The following is a 24,869-nucleotide window of genomic DNA, read 5'->3' on the forward strand; positions in this document are numbered from 1 at the left end:
ATATTTAAGGGTCTGGCAGAGGCAGAGGTACCAATGAAGAAGTACCCAGAAAGATAAGAGGAAAACCAGAGGAGTGTTGTTATCACAGAGGCCAAGAGGAGAAAGCATTTCAAGAAAGACAAGGTTATCAAGGGGATTGAATGTTGCAGAGACGTCATGGAAATTAAGGACTAAAAAGTGGCCATTGGATTTGGTGACATGTGGTCATTGGTAACTGTGACAAGAACTTCTTTTGGTGGAATAGTGAGGGTGAAATATCTCTAAGCCTCTCTCTGCCCTAGACCCTAACTTCTTCTCCCAGAGTCCATCCCTGCACCCTTTTCCTTAGAATCTCTTATTTCTCCTTCTAGACTCCTCTTTTCATAGCATCATTTCCTCCCTCTCCTTCGGGACCTTGCTTTCTACAGAGCGCTCTTCGATTTTCTTCCTCAAAGACCCTTTTTCTCTCTTCTCCTTTTCTCTTCCCCAACCCACCGCTTCTCCATACCCTTATTTCCCTCCCTTTATTCTCTCCCCACTCACTTTTCTCCTGAACTAAATGCTGCTTTTCTCAGACTGCTATTTGTTCCTGTTCTTTTAGCCCCCTCTCCATTCCCGCACCCATCTAAGCTCTTTGGATCTCAGCAGGGGTCTTGGCAGAAGGATTACTAAAGAACCTCCCAGGCTCAACACTAAGGAGTCATAATATTTGGCATGATTCCACCAGGATCTGACAATGCCGACCTGAAGGAAACACAGTGTTAGAACCCATTCCTTGAATGATTGCCAATCTGGAAACCACATCCTGCCAACACAGTCTCCTCATCCGCCCTGGCACCTGCCCCTAAGATTCTGCCTTTTCCTATCCTCAACTGCACAGTCACTACGAACTGATAAGGTGCCCTTCTACTACAAATTCTAATAGTCTGTGTTAAATCAGCATTTTCTACTTGTCAAAATGCATTCACATTCATTCACCCAGCCTTGGGAATTCGGCTGGGTGAAGCCTGAAGAAAGAAAATGGAGAGACTTGCCTGAGGTCACATAGTTGGTTAGAGGATTAGCCTGGTATCCCTCCCACCCCTTCAGCCTTGCTTGCCTTCATGCCCAAAGACTCCCCAGGCCTGAGCTCAGGCATGGCTGCCCTTTTAGCGTGTCCCAGCCTGCCAAGAGGGAGTGACCTGGAGAGACCCTTGCTCAGGAGCACTGCCAGGGGGTCAGGGCTCCATTTGTACCTGCAAGGTAGGGATGGGCTGCCTTGGGAAGGAGGATGATTTCTGGTTTGCTTCACTGAGTTCACTGTAGGCAACAAATCTGACTGTTTGCTTTGATATGACTTGAAAAAGAGAGTCAAGCATAATGATTATGAGGCAAGCTCTAGAGGTGGCCAGGTTTGGTACCCACGCCTCACTCTGCTCTGCACTAGCACAGAGAGACTATGGATAGGAAACACTTCAGGACAGTGCCTGGCACCTAGCAAGTGTTCAATGAACAGTGACCTTATCATTCGTACATGGGAATCCTTGGGAGGGAGTTGGTGTTGTACATCGCAAAGTTTGCCAAGTTAGACATCTACAGACCTAGATTCCAGGTCTATTACTGCTCAACTAGGGATGTTGGGCAACTCTTTTCATCTCATTGGGCCTAGGTTTCCTCATCTGGAAATAGTAACGGCTGCCCTATTTTTGTAATATGTTGTATTGGCCTTTAAAACATGCACTCTTTCACCTAGCAATTCTATTCTTAAGACTTTGTCAGTATTATGTGCAAAGATGCTAGGTTATAGTGAAAATGAAAATAACAAAATGTCTAGTAGTTAACAAATAAATCATATTTTATATATAGAATGCAGTGCAGCCATGACATAATGATGTAGTTCTGTGTTTTAATGGACATGGAAATAGGTCCATGATATGTTATTTACAAATGATGGAAGGTTACACAAATTGTAGGTATAGTGTGATTCAATTTTATACAACAAATCCCATCGATATCTTCTACATCAAAATGTTAGCAATGATTATCTCTGGCTGGTGGCATTATGAGGACCTCTATTTTCTTCTTTATAGTTCATTTTCTGAATTCTTTTCAATAGCACCTAGTATTTTTCTACTTAGAAAAAACAAGAAAGCTTTTTTGCATTGGGAGAGTAAAGCCAGTCACTGCACTCTACTACTCCACAGCACGTTTTTGTTGTTATTGTTGTTGTTTGGATTTTTGTTTGTTTGCTTTGCTTTTTTGAGACGGAGTCTCACTCTGTCACCCAGGCTGGAGTGCAGTGGTGTGATCTCGGCTCATTGCAACCTCTGCCTCCCGGGTTCAAGTGATTCTCCTGCCTCAGCCTCCCCAGTAGCTGGGACTACAGGTGTGTGCCACCACGCCCAGCTAATTTTTGTATTTTTAGTAGAGACGAGGTTTCACCATGTTGGCCAGGCTGTTTTCGAACTCCTGACCTCAGGTGATCCACCCGCCTCAGCCTCCCAAAGTGCTGGGATTACAGGTGTGAGCCACTGCACCTGGCCTTCACAGCATTTTTGAGAGGTTTAAATGACATAGTGCATGGCACTGCCGTGTGTGGTAAAAAGGAGAGCCCTGTCCTTATGCTGGCCTACTCAGTTCCACCTTGTAGGACCTGCTCTTTGAACTCAGAGTCTGAAGTTACAGTACCCATGTTTGCCCTTGAGCCTTGGGACCAACCTTAGGGGTGGGGTAGGGCTGAGGGCCTGCCAGAGAATCATGCTGAGTAGAAAAGTCTGTGCGGCTGCAGGCCATGCAGGGCTGCTTGGGCACTGGCTCACCAGGACTGTGTTTATGCAGCTTACTCCCCACTGGGCTTCAGGGCTGCTAGCCAGGGACACCTAATTGGCGGGACAGAGCCCCCTCCTCTCACCACCCTCAAAGCAGGAATGTTCTGAATTCCTTCTTGGGCCAAATCCCCTCCCCACAAGACCTCTCCTGGGTTCACAGAGGTCACCACACAAAAGCCCAGCTGGAGTGGAGTTTTTGACAGAAAAAAACACACACACACACAAAACCCACCAAACCTTTTTTTTTTTTTTTTTTCCTAAAGTACCTCAATCTTTCCCAGCCTCCAGGGGTTTAATTCTGATCTGTAATAAGTCTCTGACCCACGGCTCAGATTTGCAGATGGATTTTGCAAAGCTGTGGTTAACGATTAGAAATCCTTTATCACCTCAGCCCGTGGCCCCTTGTACTTCGCTCCCCTCCCTCAGGATACCTTTCTCCCTCTCCAGGGGCATCTCCCCCTCCAAGGATCTGCAAAGAACTGCCCTGTAAGTATCTCCATCCTGATATAGTTGCTGCCTTTTAAATTCACCGAGGTGGGCACTCTTCCTTCCTAGTCACTATCCATTCACCCCATGGTGGAGCCAGGCTGGGCCAGTTTGGGTTTCTGAGTGAAGGGTATGGGAGGGTTGGGTTGGTGGTATTTGTTTCCTCAAAGCTATCACAAAGATTCTAGTCTTTAAAACTTCAGGACCAGAGAAAGCACTCTCCAAATCAGATATTTTCTGGTTTGGGGGGTTAAAAGGACTGGGATAAAAATTGGAGGAAGGGAGCCACACTCTGCCTAAGTGTAGGGGGCTGAGGAGGGGCAGAAGGGGCACTCCCTCACAGCCAGTTCCAGTGCCCTCCTTGGCATGAAGGCTCAGGGAGGTAACAGAAGGTGAGTTCCTAAGTGAAGTCATAAAGTTTCCCCATGAAGCCCTTCAATAACTCTCCCCCACTGGTCTGCAAGTCTGTCATTAGAAATTCCTTCTTTGGACTGAGGCATTACTCTCTTCAAGTGCCCTCTCTGAAAATGAAGTTGGAACCAAAACATTCACAGCACTTCTGCCTGGGGAGATTGTAGGCGATTTTTGTTTTCTAAATTCTGCCTTTTTGTGTTTTCCAGTGTTCTAAAGTGAGAATGCTTTACTTTGATAATCAGGACAAAAATCAACTTCCTTTTCAAACAATTAGAAAATCTCTCAATCCAGCTGCAATTCTCTGAACTGCCATCAATCAATTGATGCAGAAGGAAAGATGAACTGCACTAAGGACAAACTTTTGAGAAAGTAGAGCCTCGAGGGAATGGCTTTGCCACATACTAGTGCCCTTGGCAGCTGGAAGTGAGGTTCAGAGAAGGGGGCAAGTGTCTCAGATTCTTATGAGGGGCAGCGAGATCAAGAGATGGAGAAATGAGGCTGACTGACAGAAGAGGGCTGTGGTGGCCACCATCAGCCCCAGAAGGCCACATCAGTTCCTTCCTTGAGCCTGGGAACCCCAAGTGCCTGTCCCATGTACTCTTAGGAGGGTACTGTCAAATAAAGAGTACCACGCATAAGACTCTTGGAGCAAGAGATGGGGAGAATAGCAGGGAAAGTGCCCAGGTGAGAAGGGGTTAAGTCAGGAGCTGCGGTCAATCTTGACCCTCCTAATCCTCTCCTGCAGCTCCAATCCCCCCACTAGGGAAGATTAAGTAAGGATCCTAAGTTAAACTTTCTTGCCCAGTCCTTGGGCCATGGAGTATGTTGGCCCCATGCCCAGAAGACAAATTCAGCTGGCAAGGCCTAGAGTCTTCTGTACCTCCAGAACAGCCAGTACTTGACTTCTAGGAGGATCCCTCAAAGAGAGGTTTCTATTAAAGCTGGCTGCTTCTAATAACAGCTCTTCAGTCTTCTATATTTGTCAAAGTGGCTTCCTGTCCCCATGCCTTTATTTGAGACTCAAAATCTTGGAGATGACAAACTAGGGCCTAGAGAAGCTATAGGACTTCCTCAACAGGTTCCAGGCAGAACTGACACAACAAGAAGCTAGATCTTGTGATTCTAACACCAGGACCCTGTCTGCCCTCACCTCTACTGCTCATCAGACAAACAAAACCCTGGCTGAATCCAGCCTGGCTCACCACCCAACCATTTGCCATTTAACTGGTCTTCCTAACCCTGGTGGAAAGCTGAACCCATCACTCCACGCCCCCCGCCCCTGCATGGGGCCATTTTTGCCACTCGAATAAGCTTCAATAACTTGTTCTTCCTCCTGCCTGGGCATGCTGCTATGTCAAGTCAGACTCTAGAGATTCTAAGCCTCAGTAATGGCATTTTCTTGACTCTGTCCTCTCCCTCACCCCAAAATACTTGCCTACTTACTACTACTTAGGACAGGCTCTGGGGAGAGGCTTTCCTCTTGGGGACACTGTTGATTCCCTTGAGAAACTCAAGCTTGGCTCTTCTGCTGCCATCCCAGGAAGGCTGAAGCAGGAGCTGCTCCTCTGGGAAGCAGTAAGTAGGTCTTCCCCCTGAAAACCTCAAGGTATCTCACCAATTCTCACTGAAAGCTCAGATACAAATAGGAGGAGGAAGAGAAAAGTACTGAGCCCAGCCTGGGTGAGCAGCAGGGAGGGCCCAAGGATGGTTTCAAGGCAAGGATGCGTCCTGAAAGATGATTTGCAATTATCCAAGCAAATGGTGGATGGTAGAATAGCATGCGTAAGGGCTTGGACACACAGAGAAAGGCAAAGTCAGAGAAATTCAAGTGCTTAAGTTTGGCTGGATCATATGTGTATGTATGTGTATGCATAAAGCATGAGGTTGGAGGTTAATGGTGTGAGATGAGGCTGTGAAGAAAAGCAGGGGTGAAATAATGGAGGGCTTTCCTGGTTTCCTGGGCTAGCAAGTTTGAACTTCATCCTGAAATACTTAAGAGCTCCTGAAGATTTTTGTTGTTGTTGTTGTTGTTGTTTTGTTTTTTGAGACAAAGTCTTGCTCTGTCGCCCAGGCTGGAGTGCAGTGGCACAATCTCAGCTCACTGCAACCTCCACCTCCCGGTTCAAGTGATTCTCCTGCCTCAGCCTCCCAAGTAGCTGGGATTACAGGCACACGCCACCACGCCCAGCTAATTTTTGTAGTTTTAGTAGAGACGGGGTTTCACTACATTGGCCAGGATGGTCTCAAACTCCTGACCGCATGATCTGCCCACCTCGGCCTCCCAAAGTGCTGAGATTACAGGCGTGAGCCACCGCGCCCGCTGAGCTCCTGAAGATTTTTAAGCATGGCAAAAGGTGAGGTGAGAGTCACAATTTGATTTCAACTTTACAAAGATCTTTGACTACTGGGTGGGTAATTCATTAATGCAGGATTGGGGCAGAAGTGAAATTAGAGAGATCAATTTGAGGTGTCTATGAGATTTCCAAATGGTCAAGCAACAATGGTTGCATAGTCTGAACTATGGTTTGGGCAGTGGCAACAGAAAGAAGTAGATGGATTCACGGTCTATTTCTGAAGGCAGACCTGATGGTACGTTACAATTAATTATATGTCAACAAGAGTGAAAAAGCAAGGATAACTGGCTTGGGTTATTAACTGGATGATGGCCCCACTGAGGTAAGGAACACTGCATGAGGAGCAGTTTGGGCATGGGGAGAGAAAGGGCAGATGATTCCAGCTTTGCAAATGTTGAATTTGAGGCCATTAAAACATTCAGGTAGGGCCATTCCAAGTAACAGTTAACTACACAAATCTTGAGCTCAGGAGAGAAATCTGTGGCAGAGGTATGAATTCAGGAGTCACTGGCATGGAGACAGAGTGGATGAGATAACCCATGAAGAATGTGAAGGATAAGAAGAGCCATCTAGAAGTCAAGATGAAACCCTGAGGAGGCTACAGGGGCAGAGATAGATAGTTAGACTTAAAGAGTGAGCAGCAGAAGAGGAACTTATAAAGGAAAACTAGAAGAATCATTTTGAGAAGTAGGTAAAATGGAATGGTGCTACAGAAAACAAGGGAGAAGATAGTTTTATGAAGGAGAGAGACAAGGTGAGATGACAGAGATATGATCATTGAATTTTGGAACAAGAAAAGAGTTGATAACTTTGGTGAGAATATTTTCAGTGGAGGGCTAATGGTGGCAGCCAGACTGCAGAGGGCTGAGCAGTGAGCGGGAGGGTGAAGAAGTGGAGACATCAATAATGAATTTGGCTTAAGGATCTTGACTGCAAAAAGAATGATCAAGATAGAAGTAACAGCTGCACAGGGAGGAGGTAGGGTAGGGAGCTCAAAAAGTAGTAGTAAATATTTGAAGTAGTCATCAGAAGGGTGCTTACCAGGGAGAAGTAAAAGGATTTCCAAGCAGCACTGAAGGCCTCAATGAGATGCACAGTCATGATCAGGACAGGTACAATTGTGCCAAGGTTAGCAATAAGAAACCAATGTCAAGAAAGACTTGTTAATGAGTGACAGAGGTGAGATTCAAACTATGTCTCTCTCCATTCATCAAATGTTTATCAGCTCCTGCTCTGCAGTGCTTTGCATCAACACTGGCATTGGTGTTTCCAATGCTGATGAATCGTATTGACTATCAATCATGTGCCCAATGCTGTGGAAGCATGATAGACATTTATTTTTTCACCCTCAAATTGTTAGGATTTGGTTGAAGAGATGAAATATTCCACAAATATATATATATTATAAATATATATATAATATACATTATATATATGGCAAAGCTCTGCCCTCTCTCTCCCCCTTTACCTATTTCTTCCTCTGATCCCCCATCTCTCTCTCCTTCTTCTTTCCCAACATTGGGCAGCACTTCAATGACCCTTACACCGAAGTGTTATTGACTCATTTGGGAAGTCCCTATATTTTAGTCATATGGAGCCCCTCAAACCTCTTTGCCAACTTCATTCATTCATTAAGAAGATAGTTTTTGAATTGCTGCTCTGGGTAAAGCAGTGTGTAAGGCACATGAGATACAGAGATAAATAAGATACAGTCTTGCCCTCAAGTAGCTCACAGGCTAATAGGGAAGAATAAGGGTTTAAACAGGAAGTTGCAACATAATGCAAAATGTACTATCTCTGCCTCAGTTTCTTCATCTATACAATAGGGATTATTAGTGCCTACCACAAAAAAACTTGTGATGATTAAATAAGTTAGCACGTAAAAAGTGCTTATAATGGTCCCATAAGAAACACTACATAAGTGTTACTATTACTATTATTATTACTATGATGGAAGTAAACACAAGATACTGTAAGAATAGACAGGAGGGGTACTTGACCCAGGCTAGAGTAAGAGACATCTGCACTGAATCCTAAAAGACGAGAAGGCACTAAACAGAGGAAGAAGAATACATTAACACTCTGCATAGAATATTCTGTTCTATTTCTATTTGGGAGCAAAAGACCACATGGCATGATTGAAGACTGGAAGTAATTTAGTTCCACAATGGTATAGACTATGAGGAGGGAAAGGGCAAGAGATGAAGCTTGAGAGGTCATGGAGTACAAGCAAGTTTGGACTTTTACTTTTTAGCAAATGGGGAGCCATTGGAATGCTTTATGTAGAGTAGTGACTTGATCAGATTAATGTGTTGAAAGATCACCTTGGCAATGATGTAGAGAATGAATTGGGAGAAAGACCAGTTATAATCCAGGTGAAAGAGAATGAGGAGGTCGTGTATGGTGGCTCACGCCTGTAATCCTAGCACTTTGGGAGGCCGAGATGGGCAGATCATTTGTGGTCAGGAGTTCGAGATCAGCCTGGCCAGCATGGTGAAACCCTGTCTCTACTAAAAATACAAAATTAGCTGAGTGTGGTGGCATGCACCTGTAGTCCCAGCTACTCAGGAAGCTGAGGCACAAGAATAGCTTGAACCCAGGAGGTGGAGGTTGCAGTAAGCTAAGATCACACCACCCCACTCCAGCCTGGGCAACAAAAGCAAAATTCTGTCTCAAAAAAAAAAAAAAAAAAAAGAATGGTGAAACTCTGAACTAGGGAAGTAGCAGTGGAAATGGAGACAAAGGAACCATAGATTTGAGGTATATTCATAAGGTTGAACTGGTGGGACATAGGGACTATAGGATGCAGGAGGTAAGTACAAGAAAGATGCCAAAGATCACTTTCCAGATTTTGGTCTGGCACAAGGGGACGGATAGAAGTATCATTCAGTGAACACAGGGAACCCAGGGAAGAACTGTTTGAGGAAAGCTGCATGGGGGAGGTGATGAGTTCTCTTTTGGACATGTCAAATTCGAGATGTCTATGAGATTTCCCTGTGGAGATTCTGACTAGGTGATTGCTCTGCCAGTCTTGAAGCTCAGAAGGGTCTATCCTGGCAATTCAGAGTTGGAGGGTCAGTGGATGGGTAGTAGATTAAGTTATGGGGGCAAGATGAGTTTGCTCAGGGACAGAGTGTTAATTGAGAAAAGGATGGACTTCTGAGGAATACTCACATTTAAAAGATGAGTAGGGAAAGAGAAATCTTGAAGAAGGCTAAAATGGAATAGCCAGATTGTGGTGGGTTGAAAAAGTAGTGGGTTAGGTCAGACGGTGGCTCATGCCTGTAATCCCAGCACTTTGGGAGGCTGAGGCAGGCAGATTTCTTGAGCTCAAGAGTTCAAGACCAGTGTGGGCAACACAGCAAAACCCGGTCTCTACAAAAAATACACATACACACACACACACACAATTAGCCAGGTGTGGTGCTATGCTCCTGTAGTCCCAGCTACTTGGGGTGCTGAGGCAGGAGGATCGCTTGAGCCCAGGTCGAGGCTGCAGAGCCGAGATCATGCCACTGTACTCCAGCCTGGGTGACAAAGTGAGAACCTGTCTCAAAAAGAAAGAAAGAAAAATCAGTGGGTCAGAGGGTCTTATAGAGAATGGGGAAGTGTACCCTTGACCCTTAGTGTCCTGAATCTTGGCAACACTGGGGGCTCCTTGAACACTGCAAAATGTTATATGGCTCTGAGATTCCAAAGCATTGACTCAGATACCCACCTCATGCAAAGCCCTATATTCTAGAGCAGTTTCCCTTTCCTCCGTGGCAGACTCTTGTCCCCCTAACACATGTCCCAGGGAATTTCAAGGCTCCCTCTCAGTCCTGGAACCCTTGTTCCAGAGTGCTCCCTCATCATCCAAGAGGCTGATGATGGGAGCATCTCTTAGGAGACTGGACAGGAAATGTCTGGGCATGTTATACATGCAGGAGGCCTTAGACTAGGCTGCAGAGGGGGATTTGGGCATGGCTGGGAGGATCTGAACTCTCAGAGTATGGACAGAAGGCTTTGCTGCCTACCCCCATCTGCCCTGGAGTAGATTTTCAACATGGGCAGAATGATTCAGGGCTAGGCCACTATTCTCTAGGCCCCTGGAGATTCAAGAGGCCTCTAATAAGCTGGAGTCCAAGGCTACATTCTAGGATCTGTTCCTCCGGATGCAGTCTGCAGTTTGACCTCAGTCTGCAATTGAGGGGCCTTATGGCACTGTTGCTTGGCAATGTATTAAACAGCAGGCCTTAGAGACTAGTACTTGAGTTAACACAGCCACCACAACCGCCACAGCCATCATCACCTTCCCGGAAGGCAGCCACCTGTCTGGCTCCTGGCTTTGTCCAGCTGCCAACCTAAGGCATGTGCCTACGCAGGAGGCGATGACATTTTGGCTCCACGTTCAAAGTTTTTTTTTTTTTTTTTTTTTTTTTTTTTTTCCTTTCTCATGTGTTATTTCTAAAGATAACAAAGGTCAAAAGGCATCCAGCGTTTTCTGGTTTCTCATAAGCTTCTGGTCAATATTTAATCTGGTTTATGGATTTTTTTAGGTCTTCTAGATGCCTTCTTGAGCCTGCCTGTGGCCACCCACAGACACTTGTAAGGAGGAAAGAAGTCAGCCTGGCAGAGAGACTCTGAAATGAGGGATTAGAGGTGTCCAAGGAGCAAGAGCTTCAGCCTGAAGACAAGGGAGCAGTCCCTGAAGACGCTTCTACTGAGAGGTCTGCCATGGCCTCTCTTGGCCTCCAACTTGTGGGCTACATCCTAGGCCTTCTGGGGCTTTTGGGAACACTGGTTGCCATGCTGCTTCCCAGCTGGAAAACAAGTTCTTACGTCGGTGCCAGCATTGTGACAGCAGTCGGCTTCTCCAAGGGCCTCTGGATGGAGTGTGCCACACACAGCACAGGCATCACCCAGTGTGACATCTATAGCACCCTTCTGGGCCTGCCCGCTGACATCCAGGCTGCCCAGGCCATGATGGTGACATCCAGTGCAATCTCCTCCCTGGCCTGCATTATCTCTGTGGTGGGCATGAAATGTACAGTCTTCTGCCAGGAATCCCGAGCCAAAGACAGAGTGGCGGTAGCAGGTGGAGTGTTTTTCATCCTTGGAGGCCTCCTGGGCTTCATTCCTGTTGCCTGGAATCTTCATGGGATCCTGCGGGACTTCTACTCACCACTGGTGCCTGACAGCATGAAATTTGAGATTGGAGAGGCTCTTTACTTGGGCATTATTTCTTCCCTGTTCTCCCTGATAGCTGGAATCATCCTCTGCTTTTCCTGCTCATCCCAGAGAAATCGCTCCAACTACTATGATGCCTACCAAGCCCAACCTCTTGCCACAAGGAGCTCTCCAAGGCCTGGTCAACTTCCCAAAGTCAAGAGTGAGTTCAATTCCTACAGCCTGACAGGGTATGTGTGAAGAACCAGGGGCCAGAGCTGGGGGGTGGCTGGGTCCGTGAAAAACAGTGGACAGCACCCCAAGGGCCACAGGTGAGGGACATTACCACTGGATCATGTCAGAAGGTGCTGCTGATAGACTGACTTTGGCCATTGGATTGAGCAAAGGCAGAAATGGGGGCTAGTGTAACAGCATGCAGGTTGAATTGCCAAGGATGCTCGCCATGCCAGCCTTTCTGTTTTCCTCACCTTGCCGCTCCCCTGCCCTGAGTCCCCAACCCTCAACTTGAAACCCTATCCCCTTACCTTAAGCCAGGCCTCAGAGGATCCCTTTGCCTTCTGGTTTACCTGGGACTCCATCCCCAAACCCACTAATCACATCCCACTTACTGACCCTCTGTGATCAAAGACCCTCTCTCTGGCTGAGGTTGGCTCTTAGCTCATTGCTGGGGATGGGAAGGAGAAGCAGTGGCTTTTGTGGGCATTGCTCTAACCTACTTCTCAAGCCTCCCTCCAAAGAAACTGATTGGCCCTGGAACCTCCATCCCACTCTCATTATGACTCCACAGTGTCCAGACTAATTTGTACATGAACTGAAATAAAACCATCCTACGGTATCCAGGGAATAGAAAGCAGGATGCAGGATGCAGGATGGGAGGACAGGAAGGCAGCCCAGGACATTTAAAAAACTAAAAATGAAAAAAAAAAACAAAAAAACAGAACCCATTTCCCAGAGCACTTTCCAGAATTCTCTCATATTTGTGGGCTGGGGATCAAGCCTGCGGCTTGAGGAAAGCACAAGGAAAGGAAAGAAGATCTGGTGGAAAGCTCAGGTGGCAGCAGACTCTGACTCCACTGAGGAACTGCCTCAGAAGCTGCGATCACAACTTTTGCTGAAGCCCCTGCCTCACTCTGGGGCACCTGACCTGGCCTCTTGCCTAAACCACAAGGCTAAGGGCTATAGACAATGGTTTCCTTAGGAACAGTAAACCAGTTTTTCTAGGGATGGCCCTTGGCTGGGGGATGACAGTGTGGGAGCTGTGGGGTACTGAGGAAGACACCATTCCTTGGTGGTGGCCAAGAAAGAATAAGAACCTTGCTATCTAAGAAGCCAGGTGGATGTGTGCAGTGGCTCCAGTGGGTGTTTCTACTCTGACAGCGACAGGCAGCCCCCTAGAAAGTCTGCAGGCGTAATGGAAAATCAGCTCAACTGAGATCAGGCCCCCCCAGGGTCCACCCACAGAGCACTACAGAGCCTCTGAAAGACCACAGCACCAAGCAAGTCCCTTCAGATTCCCCCACTGTCCATCAGAAGATGTTCCAGAGTGGCTAGAGGGCATCTAAGGGCTCCAACATGGCATATCCATGCCCACGGTGCTGTGTCCATGATCTGAGTGACAGCTGCACTGCTGCCTGGGATTGTAGCTGAGGTGGGAGTGGAGAATGGTTCCCAGGAAGACAGTTCCACCTCTAAGGTCTGAAAATGTTCCCTTTACCCTGGAGTGGGAGTGAGGGGTCATACACCAAAGTATTTTCCCTCACCAGTCTAGGCATGACTGGCTTCTAAAAAATTTCAGCACACCTCCTCGAACCTCAGTGTCAGCAGAGAGGGCCCATCTGTTGTCTGTAACATGCCTTTCACATGTCCACCTTCTTGTCCATGTTCCAGCTGCTCTCCCAACCTGGAAGGCCCTCTCCCTTAGCCAAGTCCTCCTCAGGCTTGGAGAACTTCCTCGGCATCACCTACTTCATTGAGCCTTCTCTGATCACTCCATCCCTCTCCTACCCCTCCCTCCCCCAACCCTCAATGTATAAATTGATTCTTGATGCTTAGTATTCACAATTTTTGATTGATCATTATTTGTGTGTGTGTGTGTCCAATCTCACAAGTACATTGTAAACCCTTCGGTGGGTGGGGGCCATATCCTAGACCTCTCTGTTTCCCCCAGAGTATCTGTAACAGTGCCGGGCACACACTAGGTGATCAATAAACACTTGTTGATTGAGTAACTGTCTTACTGATTAAAAGGGGCCCAGAATGGGCAAGTGAAACTCGAGGGATTTCGCCTAAGGGGAGGGGAGGGTGGAAACTGGCATTTCTTTACACAGGGTGGATAGACAATTCTAGACCTTACTAGAAATAATTAGAAAGCATGACAATCTCCTCCCCAAGGCAACTCCAACCTCTTCAACTTCCCCAGAGCTCTTTCCTTTTCATAACAATTGTTTTCAGTTGTTTGCTAAATGATGATGTATTTATTCCTTTCATTCTCTGAACCACTATCATGAGGAAGGAAAATGGATCTAATCATCTGCATTTGGCAGATGGGGAAACTAAGGCCCACACAAGTAAATAGATTTTCCCAGGGCCACAAAGATAGTGTTAGTTCCCTCAGTCTCCTGACTGCCAAAATAGGACCCTGCTGATCCCACACTATTCACAGCCAATAGAAGAGCCTTCTAGAGGTCCCTAAGCTGCCTGAGGAAAATAACTCACAGCCAGCCAGGTAACAAGGAGGGCACACAGGCAATCCTGGTCGCCCATGAGGACAATCTGGCAAATCATCAAGTGTACCATCTGGAACTGCCCTCTCCTGCTATGCTGGCCAGCCTGGGCCCCACTAGCTGCTCTACCAGGAGCATGCCAGGCTTACATTGAGTAAGACACAATACCTCAATTCCAATTCCCCTAACTCTGAAGGTGTGGCAGTTCGGGAGACCAATGATTTGGCCCTGTTCTACCCTCACTAGGAAATAACAAAGCCCCATTCATAAGGGTGTTCACTGTGGCAACACTGACAATAATGGGGCCCTACCTGATTCAGCTTAACCAGCCCCTGGATCTAGAGGGCCTCAGCACATAGCCTGTTGTATCAGACACTACCCTTGCACTTCTGAAGTGAGCCTTCTTTGGTGCAGAGACTAGAATGTCAGCAACCAAATCCATTTAGAGGGAATGGCAGCAGGCAGGAATAAGGGTAGAGAGAGAAGGCTCCCTGGGTAAAAGCTTAACAAGAAGTCATGTCTCTGGTCTGGCACCAGGAACCCCAGAGCTCTTGATTGGGGGCCACTGGAGGTTGGAAGATAAAACCACCTTGCTGGCTCTGCTATGCTGAGTAGGCAGCAATCTGGTATGGGCTCTGATGACCTACCATCTGGCTGCTAAAGCACTTGCAGATCCACTGATTTTACTGCATTCTCTACATACTCCAGTGAAGTGGGTCTTTTACAAGAGACAAAATGGAGGCCCAGATATGTGAGTAATATCACTCAGGTCAGTGTCAGAGTTTGAACGTAAGCTTAGAAAGTTCTCACAGCAACATGGGCCCAGCATTCTGGTCTCAGAAGGTGTATGAGGACATATTGCTCTTCAAACTCTTGCAGGCTTCGTGTCCCTGTCAGTCACTGGAATATAAGGGCCTTTGCTGGATATAGAGCACAGAGCTTCCCTTCATCTTAGAAGGAGGCTGGCCTGAGGGATCCTCCTACATTTGTTAATCTGGGAAGTTTCAGTGGAAGGAGTTAGAAGTTCATCCTCAACCAGAAAAGCCAGGGAAGACCTAACAAAGAGCAACTGTTCCCTCCAGCTGGTTAAGCAAGAAAGGATTTGCTCTAAGTAGTTTCCTAGAAATATTCCCGACTCCTGGGTCCAGGGCAAACACTTTTCAGTTCATCCCATTGCCTTCCCTCATAAAGTAATTTAGATTAGCCACAGACCTAGGGGATAGTGAAGGCCACTATGTTTAATGCTCCAGCCTCATGGCTCTGACCCTTGCACAAGGAGAGATGTTCTGCCCTCTCTCATTCCTCTGATAATAATGTGACTCATATTTTCTCCCCCTTGGAGCCCTAGTGACCCACTGCTATGTGATCATTAATGGGGGAAGGACTGAAACTGGCTTCTTAGTGGAAAGGCAAGCTCCAACTTTCGGAAAGACCTTTGTCCAGCTATTCAAACAGCCATCTGCTGGCCAGCCCACACTCACTGAACTCTTACTCTGTGTCAGGAAATGTGCAAAGGGCTTTGAGGGTGATGAGAGTGAACAAGGTAAAGTTTGTACCCTGTAGAAACTGACAGCTCATCTACAGGAGATAAGACATGGACACCTAACTGTGGTACAAGGCAGCATATGGGCTGTCCTGTGAAAGACATGACAAAAGTGACATAAAATAGGGGTGTCAAGGGCTGATAAAAATAGTCTTGTAAGTCCCCTTAAATTACAATCCATATGAAATGAGGGCCTGCCACTACATAAGCTTTTGGGGAAAGCATGATGAAAACTGCTTCTTGCAATGGAAGGACTCTGGGAAATTGAGCAATCGGGTGGAGAGGCAGTGCTAAGGAGGTAGCAGGGATATGCTGTGCAGCTAATCCGGAATCCTTCTGAGTTTGCCTCACAAGACCCTTATGTGACTTTAAAAGGAGTGACCCTGGGGTTCAACCTCTCCTCCCTCATCTCCTTCCCTTGCACAAGACTTTGGAACTTGCTGGGGGAAGCACAAGCAGTGCCCATTCAGGTAGCCAGGGGCCTTCTGTCTATGGACCAGAGGAGAAATGCAGGTGTGGGAGAAGGGAGACAGGCAAGAGAAGAGCCTCGTGCTAAAGGAAGGTGATGAGGCCTGGCAGGGCCAACTCTGTTCCCTCCCACTCAGCCCTGGGCCCACGGACAGGGGATTCTTTCGTGCCTGCAGCAGCCCACTCTGGGACACAGAGGCCCAGGCTGGGAAGTGCATGTGCTTCTCCTCAGCTGGCTGAAGCCTGGCCTTCACCCAGACTGGTCTCCCTGCTCAAGCGGCTCCCAGCTTTGATGAGAAATTCTGTTATCTCAAGAGGGAAAAGAACCTCAAACAGGAAGTCTAGCAGGTTATCTCTCTCTTCTGCCCTAAGTGGTGGCTCACTATATGCTGTGATGTGATCATTGATAAAATATTAACAGGCTGTTAACAGACACAGTAATGCAGAGGCTATATTCTGACCACTTCCTCCCACCCACAGCCCACCACTTTCCTGGGAACTGCAGCTCAGGAATTTCCTGTTAACTCTCACCTAAAATTCCCTGCTCTGGGCTTCATCATCCCCCGAGACAAGCAGCAGCCTTTGAGCTTGATTTAGCAGGAAGCCACCATGCAAGGGCACATCATCAGGTCCATTTTAGGAGAGAGCTGCTGCTTTCCTGTCCTCTCTGAAGTCCTATTCCTCCAGAATGGCAGCCTTGCCACTTTACGGGTCACCTCCTCGGGAGTTTTGAAGAAGTTTCTGTTTGAAAATTCTCATGACCTTGTGGAGATAACACTGAGAACACTCACATGCTTTAAAAAAGATACTGAAGAGGTTAATGGGATGTGAAATGAGATGCCAAACGAGTACGAATAGTGTGGCGGACAAGCCAGCATTTGAGTGGTAGCTCCTATTCTCCACCAGTGCTTTCGGAGTCTGTGATATTTGACCAAGTTCTGTGTGGGCTGCTCAGGAGAAAGGCCAGTTAAACAAAAACTACAAAGAAGAGGCTGGGCGCAGTGGCTCACGCCTGTAATCCCAGCACTTTGGGATCATGACACGAGGTCAGGAGATTGAGACCATCCTGGCTAACATGTGAAACCCTGTCTCTACTAAAAATACAAAAAAAAAAAAAAAAAAAAAAAAAAAGAGCCAGGAATGGTGGTGGGCACCCGTACTCCCAGCTACTCAGGAGGCTGAGGCAGGAGAATGGCATGAACCCAGGAGGTGGAGCTTGCAGTGAGCCGAGATCACGCCACTGCACTCCAGCCTGGGTGACAGAGCGAGACTCTGTCTCAAAACAAACAAACAAACAAACAAACAAACAAACACCTACAAAAAGAAGATGCTCTTTGCAGCCTCTTCACCTATATTTATGTCTGGAAATGCCCAATGGAACACAAGAGGATGGATCAGCATCCCCCACAGAGGGATATATCTGATGATACTGTGAAGACCCTACTCCCTTGGTTTAAAGGCACTGAACACTTTGGTTAAAAAAGCAAATATATTGGCTGGGAAAAGAAACACGTTCAGCCACAGATCAGGTATTAACACCAGCATTTGCACTAGTTTCTCAGTTTAGCCTAAAAGGAGCCAGAAAAGATGAGTTCAGTGGGTTTAAAAAATAGAACCAAAATTCAGAAACAATGGACACTGGAATTTGGGGGAGAAGGGGACTTCTCTGAGTAACACACCCTTTACCAAAATGATTCAATAGCTTAAAAATGGAAGCAAGATACAAATCAAGGAAAAGGCAGACAGGATGAGAAAGGTGGTGCCATCCTCCCATTGGCAATTCCAGAGGTACCTTGTATGGTTAATTTTACTTCTCTGTGTGTAATAATAAACCAATATATTCTTAAGTGTCACTTTCTCACTCCCCAAGAGACTTGTCCAACTCAGCACTGTCTGGAGAGGGGGATTCAAAGCAGCCAGTGAGAACACCCATGGGCAGAGGCCAGCAAGTCCAAGACCTCCCGGAGTGTAAGAATAGGATCTCGATGGCTGTGTGGATATCAGGAAAGCTGCCAAGTGACAGCTGTGAGTGAAAAACCCAGTCAAGGGGAAATGAATTTCCACGTTGTTTGGAGGGATATTCGTTATATAAGTGAACAATTTCCTGATCATGAGGGCCGTTAAACATTGTGTGGGATTGTGAAACTGTCTTCCTTGGAAATTGCTGTTAGTGTGGGCTGGTTTTAGCATTTTCCTATTAAAAGGAAGACGACAAGAGTAATCAATTTTCAAGATAGGCAGGATGGTGTAATAGGCAGTGAGTTTGGGCTCTGGAGTCAGATGAATCTGGGTTTGGATTTTGCCTCTGCACTCTAGCTGGATGGCCTTGGGAAAGCCACTTCAATTCTCTACAATCCAGTTTCCTCATCTATACAATGTGGATGAGAGCTGCCTCTCAGTGTGGTCATGGCATACAGTGGGTACTAACAAATGGGTAATAAATAAGTAGACTGGCGACCTAAAGGTAGGGTCACAGCCACACCAAAATGTGTGTCTTTAGGGCACGGAGGCAGACAACAAAGTGTATTTTCTGCCACAGATCTGAATCCATGTTATCAAGGGAATGGTCTTTCCCAGGCCAAAACTTCTCAAGATTCTTCCCAAAGTTCAAATATCTTGAAGACTTTGGATGGGTTTCCACTCATAAAACGTGGGAAGCCAGGGGAAAGGCAGACCTGAGAAGTTACAGAGGGAAGGGATAATGGTGGCTCTCATCCAGATCTGTGACCATGTGGATTGGAACAGAACCATGATTAACCAGGTCTCACTGCTAGAGAAAAGGTCAGTCCAAGGTAACTACACACTGCGGTTAACATACCAAATTTAGGGACAATTGGAGAGATTTCAACAGCTACTTCATCCTAATTCATTAAGCAGGTTTAGCATAGCCCCTCTTGCTGGCATTTCCCAGCCCATGGTTGATTCTGTTCCTTATGCTTCACACTAGATAATCCACTCTCTCAAACCCTCTTGGGTATTTCTGTATTCACTCTCCATCCAGTCTTGTGACTTTGCTTACTCTTCCCCATACCTGTAAAACCCTCCCCACACATCTTCAGCTTTCCAATCCTTCCAGGTTTCCAGGGCCTATCTGGAAGACCAGACCTTCTGCAACACTTTCCTGAGCCTCTGTCTAAAGTTATCTTGCCTGCCTGAGGGCACAATGGACAGATATATGGAAGGTGTTTGGTATGTTGAAAGCACCCAAAACATTTGCACGGTTTTATCTAAAATTGGGTTGCGAATTTCTGGTGAATCACATCAAAACTTTGGGCTTAGGGTTGGGGGCAAGAAACAAAAAAAATTTCTTCTGGAAGATTTTATTTTCTATTAGAAAATGAATGCCATTTATGTATCTTTGGTAACTAAAGCCTTCACATACATAAGACTAAATCAGCTCTTCTTTCAATTATCTAATTTATTATCCAAACATGTTCTCTAAGTTTTGATTCAGAAAGTATAGTTCCTTAATGCCCCCTTTGCCTAATAGAAGTCATGAGTTACAGATGTCCATTTCACAAAGCATAAGTCATTCTTTGAAGGAAATTACACTTGACTTAGCCTGAGCTCACACCTGGCATTCCTCAGTAGACCCCTGTGCTTCACTCTTAATACAGTACTATAGAAAAGGGTTTGAATTCATATACAGAATTCTGAAAGACATTCTATATGGAGACTGCCTCTGGGAATGAAGAGCTTGTAATTAAGCCTCTGCCTCTGAATTGTTAGCCCAGATAATTTGCAATCACTAAACCTGGGCAAGCAAATTCTCCTGTTCCCTGGGGCCACAAGGTACCTGGTCTAACCCTCTACCAGGTGCCCATTAGTTCATCCAACAAGCACGCATCGACCTCCTAGTGCCCAGAACTTGTTTCCTAGAGACTTGTTCTGTTCTTTGCTTGAGGATAGCTCCTTTCTTCTCTTGATACAAACTATCACCACTCTCGGAAAAAGTGAACAGACGCCTCCTCAGAATGTTTTTTTCTCCTTTTAGTTCTCATTCTCAAGATCTGGTCTCTACAGACATCTCCTGGTTATGTTTTATAGTTCTCAGTATTTAAAAATTGCATGCCAGGGAGCCTCTAAAAAGATTCAGAATGTTTGTAGTAAAGAATACCCACATTCCTGTTCTCCTTTGGTAGCCTTTCTACCTACCCATACCAAAGATCAGCTAAAGAGAAACACTAGGCCACTGCAGCTCGTGCTGATCGCCCCTTCTAACCTATAGCACTTAATATCTGTCTTTCATTTTCCAAGTTGAATGTCCAGGATTGTCATCTACCTCACTCATACTGCATTTATCCAACCCCTTCTATGAACAAGGTACTGTTTTAGGACCCTGAGGGAGATGAAGATATGAACAAAACACAGTTCCCATCATTAACTAATTACCTCCTAGATCCCGGGTACTATGATAAGCTCTAAGATACAGTGGTTGGCAAAAACAGGCATGGCCCTTCCCCTCATGGAACTTACTAGTGAGAGAGGAAGACAGGGAGCATGTATGTTGTATTTACTACTGTGTATCACAAGGCACATAGTCGGTACCCAATATTTATTGAGTGAAAGCAAATGACCAAATATATCATGATAAATTGTGAGGTGCTATGAATTGAGGAAAACAGGAAACAGTGATAGCATAATAGGGAAGATAGAGACAAAAGGCTGCCAGAGAATGCCTGTCTGAGGAAGTGACACACCAAGACCTGAAGGATGGGGACTAGTCAGCTATATGCTAATACTGGAGATGGGAGCATTCTAGTGGAGGGAGCAGTATGGGTAAAGTATGTTTGGGGAGAGGGAATAGCAGGGTGAAGTCTCTGAGGTAAGAGCTCGGCATGTGTCCATAGGAAGACTACAGTGAGCCAGGGGGAAAGTGGTATACGAAGAGGGGTCACAAGAGACAAAGTACAAGTAGGCAGGGGCCTTGCAGGATACTGTAAGTAGTTTGGATTTTATTCTAAGTGTCCATGAGAAGTCATTTAAGGGCTTCAAGCAGGGGATCACGTGATCTAATTTATTACTTTTTAAAAAATCACTGTCTATAGACAACTGTAGGAACAAGAGTAGAAGGACTCCAGCTAGGAGTTATAACAACCCATGGGAGATCATGGCAGTTTGGACTAAGGTAGCTATAGTAAAAGTGAGGAGAGTCAAGACACACTTTGGAGGTAGAACTGACAGACTTGTTGACAGGCTGGATGTAGGGAGTAAGAGAAGAGGAAAATTAGGGATAACTTCCAGGTTTCTAGCTTAAGCAACTGGATGGGTGGAGGTGCCATTTTCTAAGATGAGGAAAACTGGGAGAAAGAGAACAGCCCCAGGGTGTATCACTGCTTATTTTTAATGAGGCAATGTTAAGTGTTCATGTCAAGTAGGCAGCTGAATATTTGAGAATCTAAAGCTTTCTAATAGGGAAGACAGGACACGGATGTTTGTGATACAAGCCTTGAAAAGTTAAATGTTCACAGAGAAATTTTTTGTCTAGCTGGGTTAATCAGAGAAGTTTGCAGGAAAAAGTTGGCATTTGAGCCAAAGGAAAGATGATGAGGGAAAGCATTCCAGGTAAAGGGAATGAAATTGCAAAGGTGGAGACGGGAGAAATCTTAAAGCATGCTCAGAAATTGGAAAATTGCTCAGTTTAGACGGAATGTGGCTTGTATCTGGAATGTTACTAGATGACTCTAGAAAGGGTGACTGAAGCCAGATCACAAAGGGCTTTGAGCACCATCCTAGGGAATTTGTACTATACAAGGTGGGCAATTGGGAACGCACTAGCAAGTCTTTGAGCAGAGGCATGACCTGACAAAGTTGTTAAAAAACAAAATTTGGTGACACTGAGTAGGGTGGATTGAGGAAGGAGAACAGGAGGCAAGGGAGGCCATCTAAGAATTTATTTAGATAATCAAGGCATGAGGTAGTAAGTTATTTAGGTAATAACCTAAATGTTGATCATGGCAATGGAAAGTTAAATGCAAATGTGGGAGACATTTTAAAGGGGAATTATGATTATGTTAACCTAACAGGAAAGCCAGGAGGAGGCACCTGCTTTTTTCTTCTCAGTATCTTTTGCCTCCACACTAGATCATAACCTCTGGTAAGGCTGGGAGTTATTTTTCAATCTTTCCACAGTGGGATTTAACACTATCAACGAGATCTCATGCTAGTATGGCTTCATAGTAAATAGGAAACAAAGAGGTAGCTTTGGTATTGAAGTGAATGGACTCACACAGATAGTGGTACTGGAAAAAGCAGTGTGGGGTCAGGACCACAAACCAAGGAATGGGCTGAGAGTAAGCACTAGGAAAGAAGAGTTCAAATTTCCTACCTTCTTCCCTTTAAAGCCTCATTGCCTGCCCTCCTTCCTACTCCGTCCCTTCATTCAGCCAACACTCACTCACATAGGCAGAACCTTCAATGCTCTGAATTTTTTCCTCCAGCAGACTCCCATTCATCTGTGTGAAATCCCACCCGCTCACAGCCCCCATCTGATGAATAAGTCTCACTGAGAGAATGTCAGAATGTGCTACTCTTCCCTCAGTACTATTTAGACAACTGTGGCCTTGACTATCATAATCCAAATGTCTAACATGAAAATTAATCACATGGCAAGCAAGAGCTGGGGTGAGGTGGAAGGTAACGGGGCAGGGGATATCTTTCAGTACTCATTCTAATGATGAAGCCTGGATCTGGCCTCCCCTCATTCCCTGCAGTCTCACTGGGATATCTACTATGAACCCCCTTTCAAAGGAGGTAAAATTAATTTGGAAAAGTGTTCTGAAGTAACTCTGTGGGAGAGAAACAGAATGAATATCCAAGACATTTCCTCTGGACTAGCTAATCCTTTTGCCACTGCTTGATCTCACCTTCCTTTGATTGTTTCTCCTCTACTTCCTACTTTTTACTGTTGGTATATTTTTATGTGTTCATTGTTCAATGTCTTTTGAAAAGTATCCTGAACTCTTTGGAGAGTATGTGCTATGTAAACACAATAAAGAAATGAATACAATGTCTCCTTTTACAAGATAATAAGTTTTACTATTTCTGATAGTATGAGGTTTACCCCTCACTCAGCACTAGCCTGAAGAGTGAGTAGGTGTATTCTGGGGGACATCAGATAGATTCCACTCTAAAATACTTCCCTAACTACCCGAAATCCTCCCATTAATTTGATGATAAATATATTTTTTAATTTGAGCCTTATAGGTTTGTTTTTCAAGAATCCCTTATTAAAATGCAAATACCAAAGCAGGTGAACAGATCATGATGTAACCTTAGTTCCCTTTACATTAACCCACCACTTCTATCAAACACATTTTTCACATTCCAAATTTTTCCACGCCTTTGTTTATGCTTTTCTTCTTCCAGAGGTAATGCTAAATTTAATATAAATTAGAAATATAACATTACCTTATATTTTCACATAATCTCTCATTTGATATTCAAATCCAAGCCTACTTGATCTTTTTAAAAACAATTTATTTTTTCCAATGTAAGAATAACAAGTTTAATACTGAAAATCTGAAAAAGGCAGGAAGATAGGAAGAAGAAAACTATCAACCATAGTCCTACCACCTAAAGAACACTCATTGACAGTGTGGCCATGCTCATTCTTTAAGCCTTAATTTAGGTCCCATTTCTGGTGTGGTGCCTTCCTTGAACTTCCTCCCCTAGATCTTCCATGTCATATCTGTACCACTCAGTTGTACATATCATACACTTTTGTGTATAATGTGATGTATGTCTTATGTTTCCAACGAGATTGTTACATCTTCGAAGGCTGCAAACATGAGTTATACTTATTAGCTTACCCCCAAAACACCTGGTATACCGGACCCAATATCTGCTGATTGATTTAACCTAAATGAATACAAACCATTTCAGAAAAAGATATAAAATAGACCACATATCCAGGTCATGAAAATTAAAGCTTTCAGGTCACCTAGCTTGGTGACTATTGCTTTTCTATTCCTAGACTCTTTAAAGTCTATTTAAACCGGCCTCTTTCTCCACACCAAAACTGATAAGAAGGAGACTGATTATGAGCCAGAATTTACACAGAGATTCTCTATATAAGGCATAAAGGTGAGGGTGAGAGAGAGAGAGAAAGAAAGACACAGATGTGGGGGAGGGAGAGAAAAGAGAAGAGACAGAAGAGAAGAGAAGGGTATACAGTCTGGTGCTCAATCCAGTATGTGATTTGCCTCCAGCACCGTGTACAGGATCCCATCCACTTGTTCTGAGTCATACCCGATCTCACGAAGCTCCAAGTGAGGGAGGACAGAAGTAAGGAGATAGCTGACGTGGATACGTAGCCGCGTAAGCTTTGCCAAAGCCCTGTATGAAGGAGTGAGGGGGCAGGAGAAGAGATGACATGGAGTCATTAACCAACAGAAAAAAATGAAGCCCCTTCAAAATGGAACCACATTTCTCAACAGTTATGTTTTCATTAGCTAGAAAGAAGAAAGCACAACACCACCAAGCACAGGGAGACTGGCTGCAGCTTTCTAAGAAGTAATTACTCAATTCTTGGTGGCCTGTGAATTAAGGCTTCCTCCTTTGTCTATGGCCAATAACAGGGGGTCCTGAGGGATGCTTCCCATTAGCACTCACAAGCTGATAACTAAACCCTAGTAATTAACCTTTCTAGGTCATCTCCCTCTGGGGTCCGGTAGGAGACCTGAGCCTTCTGCAGCATTTCCAGGTGTGTCTCTGCTTCCTTCAATTTCTCTTTTAACTCTTCCTTTTCCTCTTTGGTTCTTTCCAGCTCAGCTTTCAGAATCTGGAATTCAGCTTGGCGATAACCCATGTGTTTCTTGCTCCAGTACAAGCCTTCCGCCTCCTGGGTACTGTAGATCACCAATTCATGTTGGACTTTCTTGAATTCAGACTGCCAGTGATTCCTCTCCTGTTCCAGCTCCTCCAC

At 45.4% G+C, this 24,869-nt stretch overlaps 2 protein-coding genes across 4 annotated transcripts in view; one reads left to right on the forward strand and one right to left on the reverse strand.

Moving 5' to 3' along the window:
- The first annotated feature begins 10,254 nt into the window (after nucleotides 1-10,254).
- Nucleotides 10,255-24,869, forward strand: part of CLDN2 (claudin 2) — a 70,540-nt gene continuing 55,925 nt past the window's right edge. Inside the window, exons 1-2 of one of the 2 annotated variants that reach the window (XM_050777305.1) lie at nucleotides 10,255-11,439; nucleotides 13,097-13,434. In XM_050777305.1, the coding sequence (XP_050633262.1) occupies nucleotides 10,757-11,439; nucleotides 13,097-13,130 (717 nt within the window). In that variant the 5' untranslated portion in view covers nucleotides 10,255-10,756 and the 3' untranslated portion in view covers nucleotides 13,131-13,434. Of the gene's footprint in view, nucleotides 11,440-13,096; nucleotides 13,435-24,869 lie in introns of those variants that run through there. The other variant, XM_050777304.1, reaches the window with a different exon arrangement.
- The window catches only part of MORC4 (MORC family CW-type zinc finger 4), a 61,989-nt gene continuing 58,942 nt past the window's right edge, over nucleotides 21,823-24,869 (reverse strand). The window contains exons 16-17 of one of the 2 annotated variants that reach the window (XM_050777312.1): nucleotides 24,624-24,869; nucleotides 21,823-24,280 (exon numbers count right to left, since the gene is read on the reverse strand). In XM_050777312.1, the coding sequence (XP_050633269.1) occupies nucleotides 24,200-24,280; nucleotides 24,624-24,869 (327 nt within the window). In that variant the 3' untranslated portion in view covers nucleotides 21,823-24,199. Of the gene's footprint in view, nucleotides 24,281-24,585 lie in introns of both variants that reach the window. The other variant, XM_050777310.1, reaches the window with a different exon arrangement.

This window comes from Macaca thibetana, chromosome X (assembly GCF_024542745.1).
Source record: "Macaca thibetana thibetana isolate TM-01 chromosome X, ASM2454274v1, whole genome shotgun sequence".
In the NCBI taxonomy this organism is placed as follows: Eukaryota; Metazoa; Chordata; class Mammalia; order Primates; family Cercopithecidae; genus Macaca; species Macaca thibetana.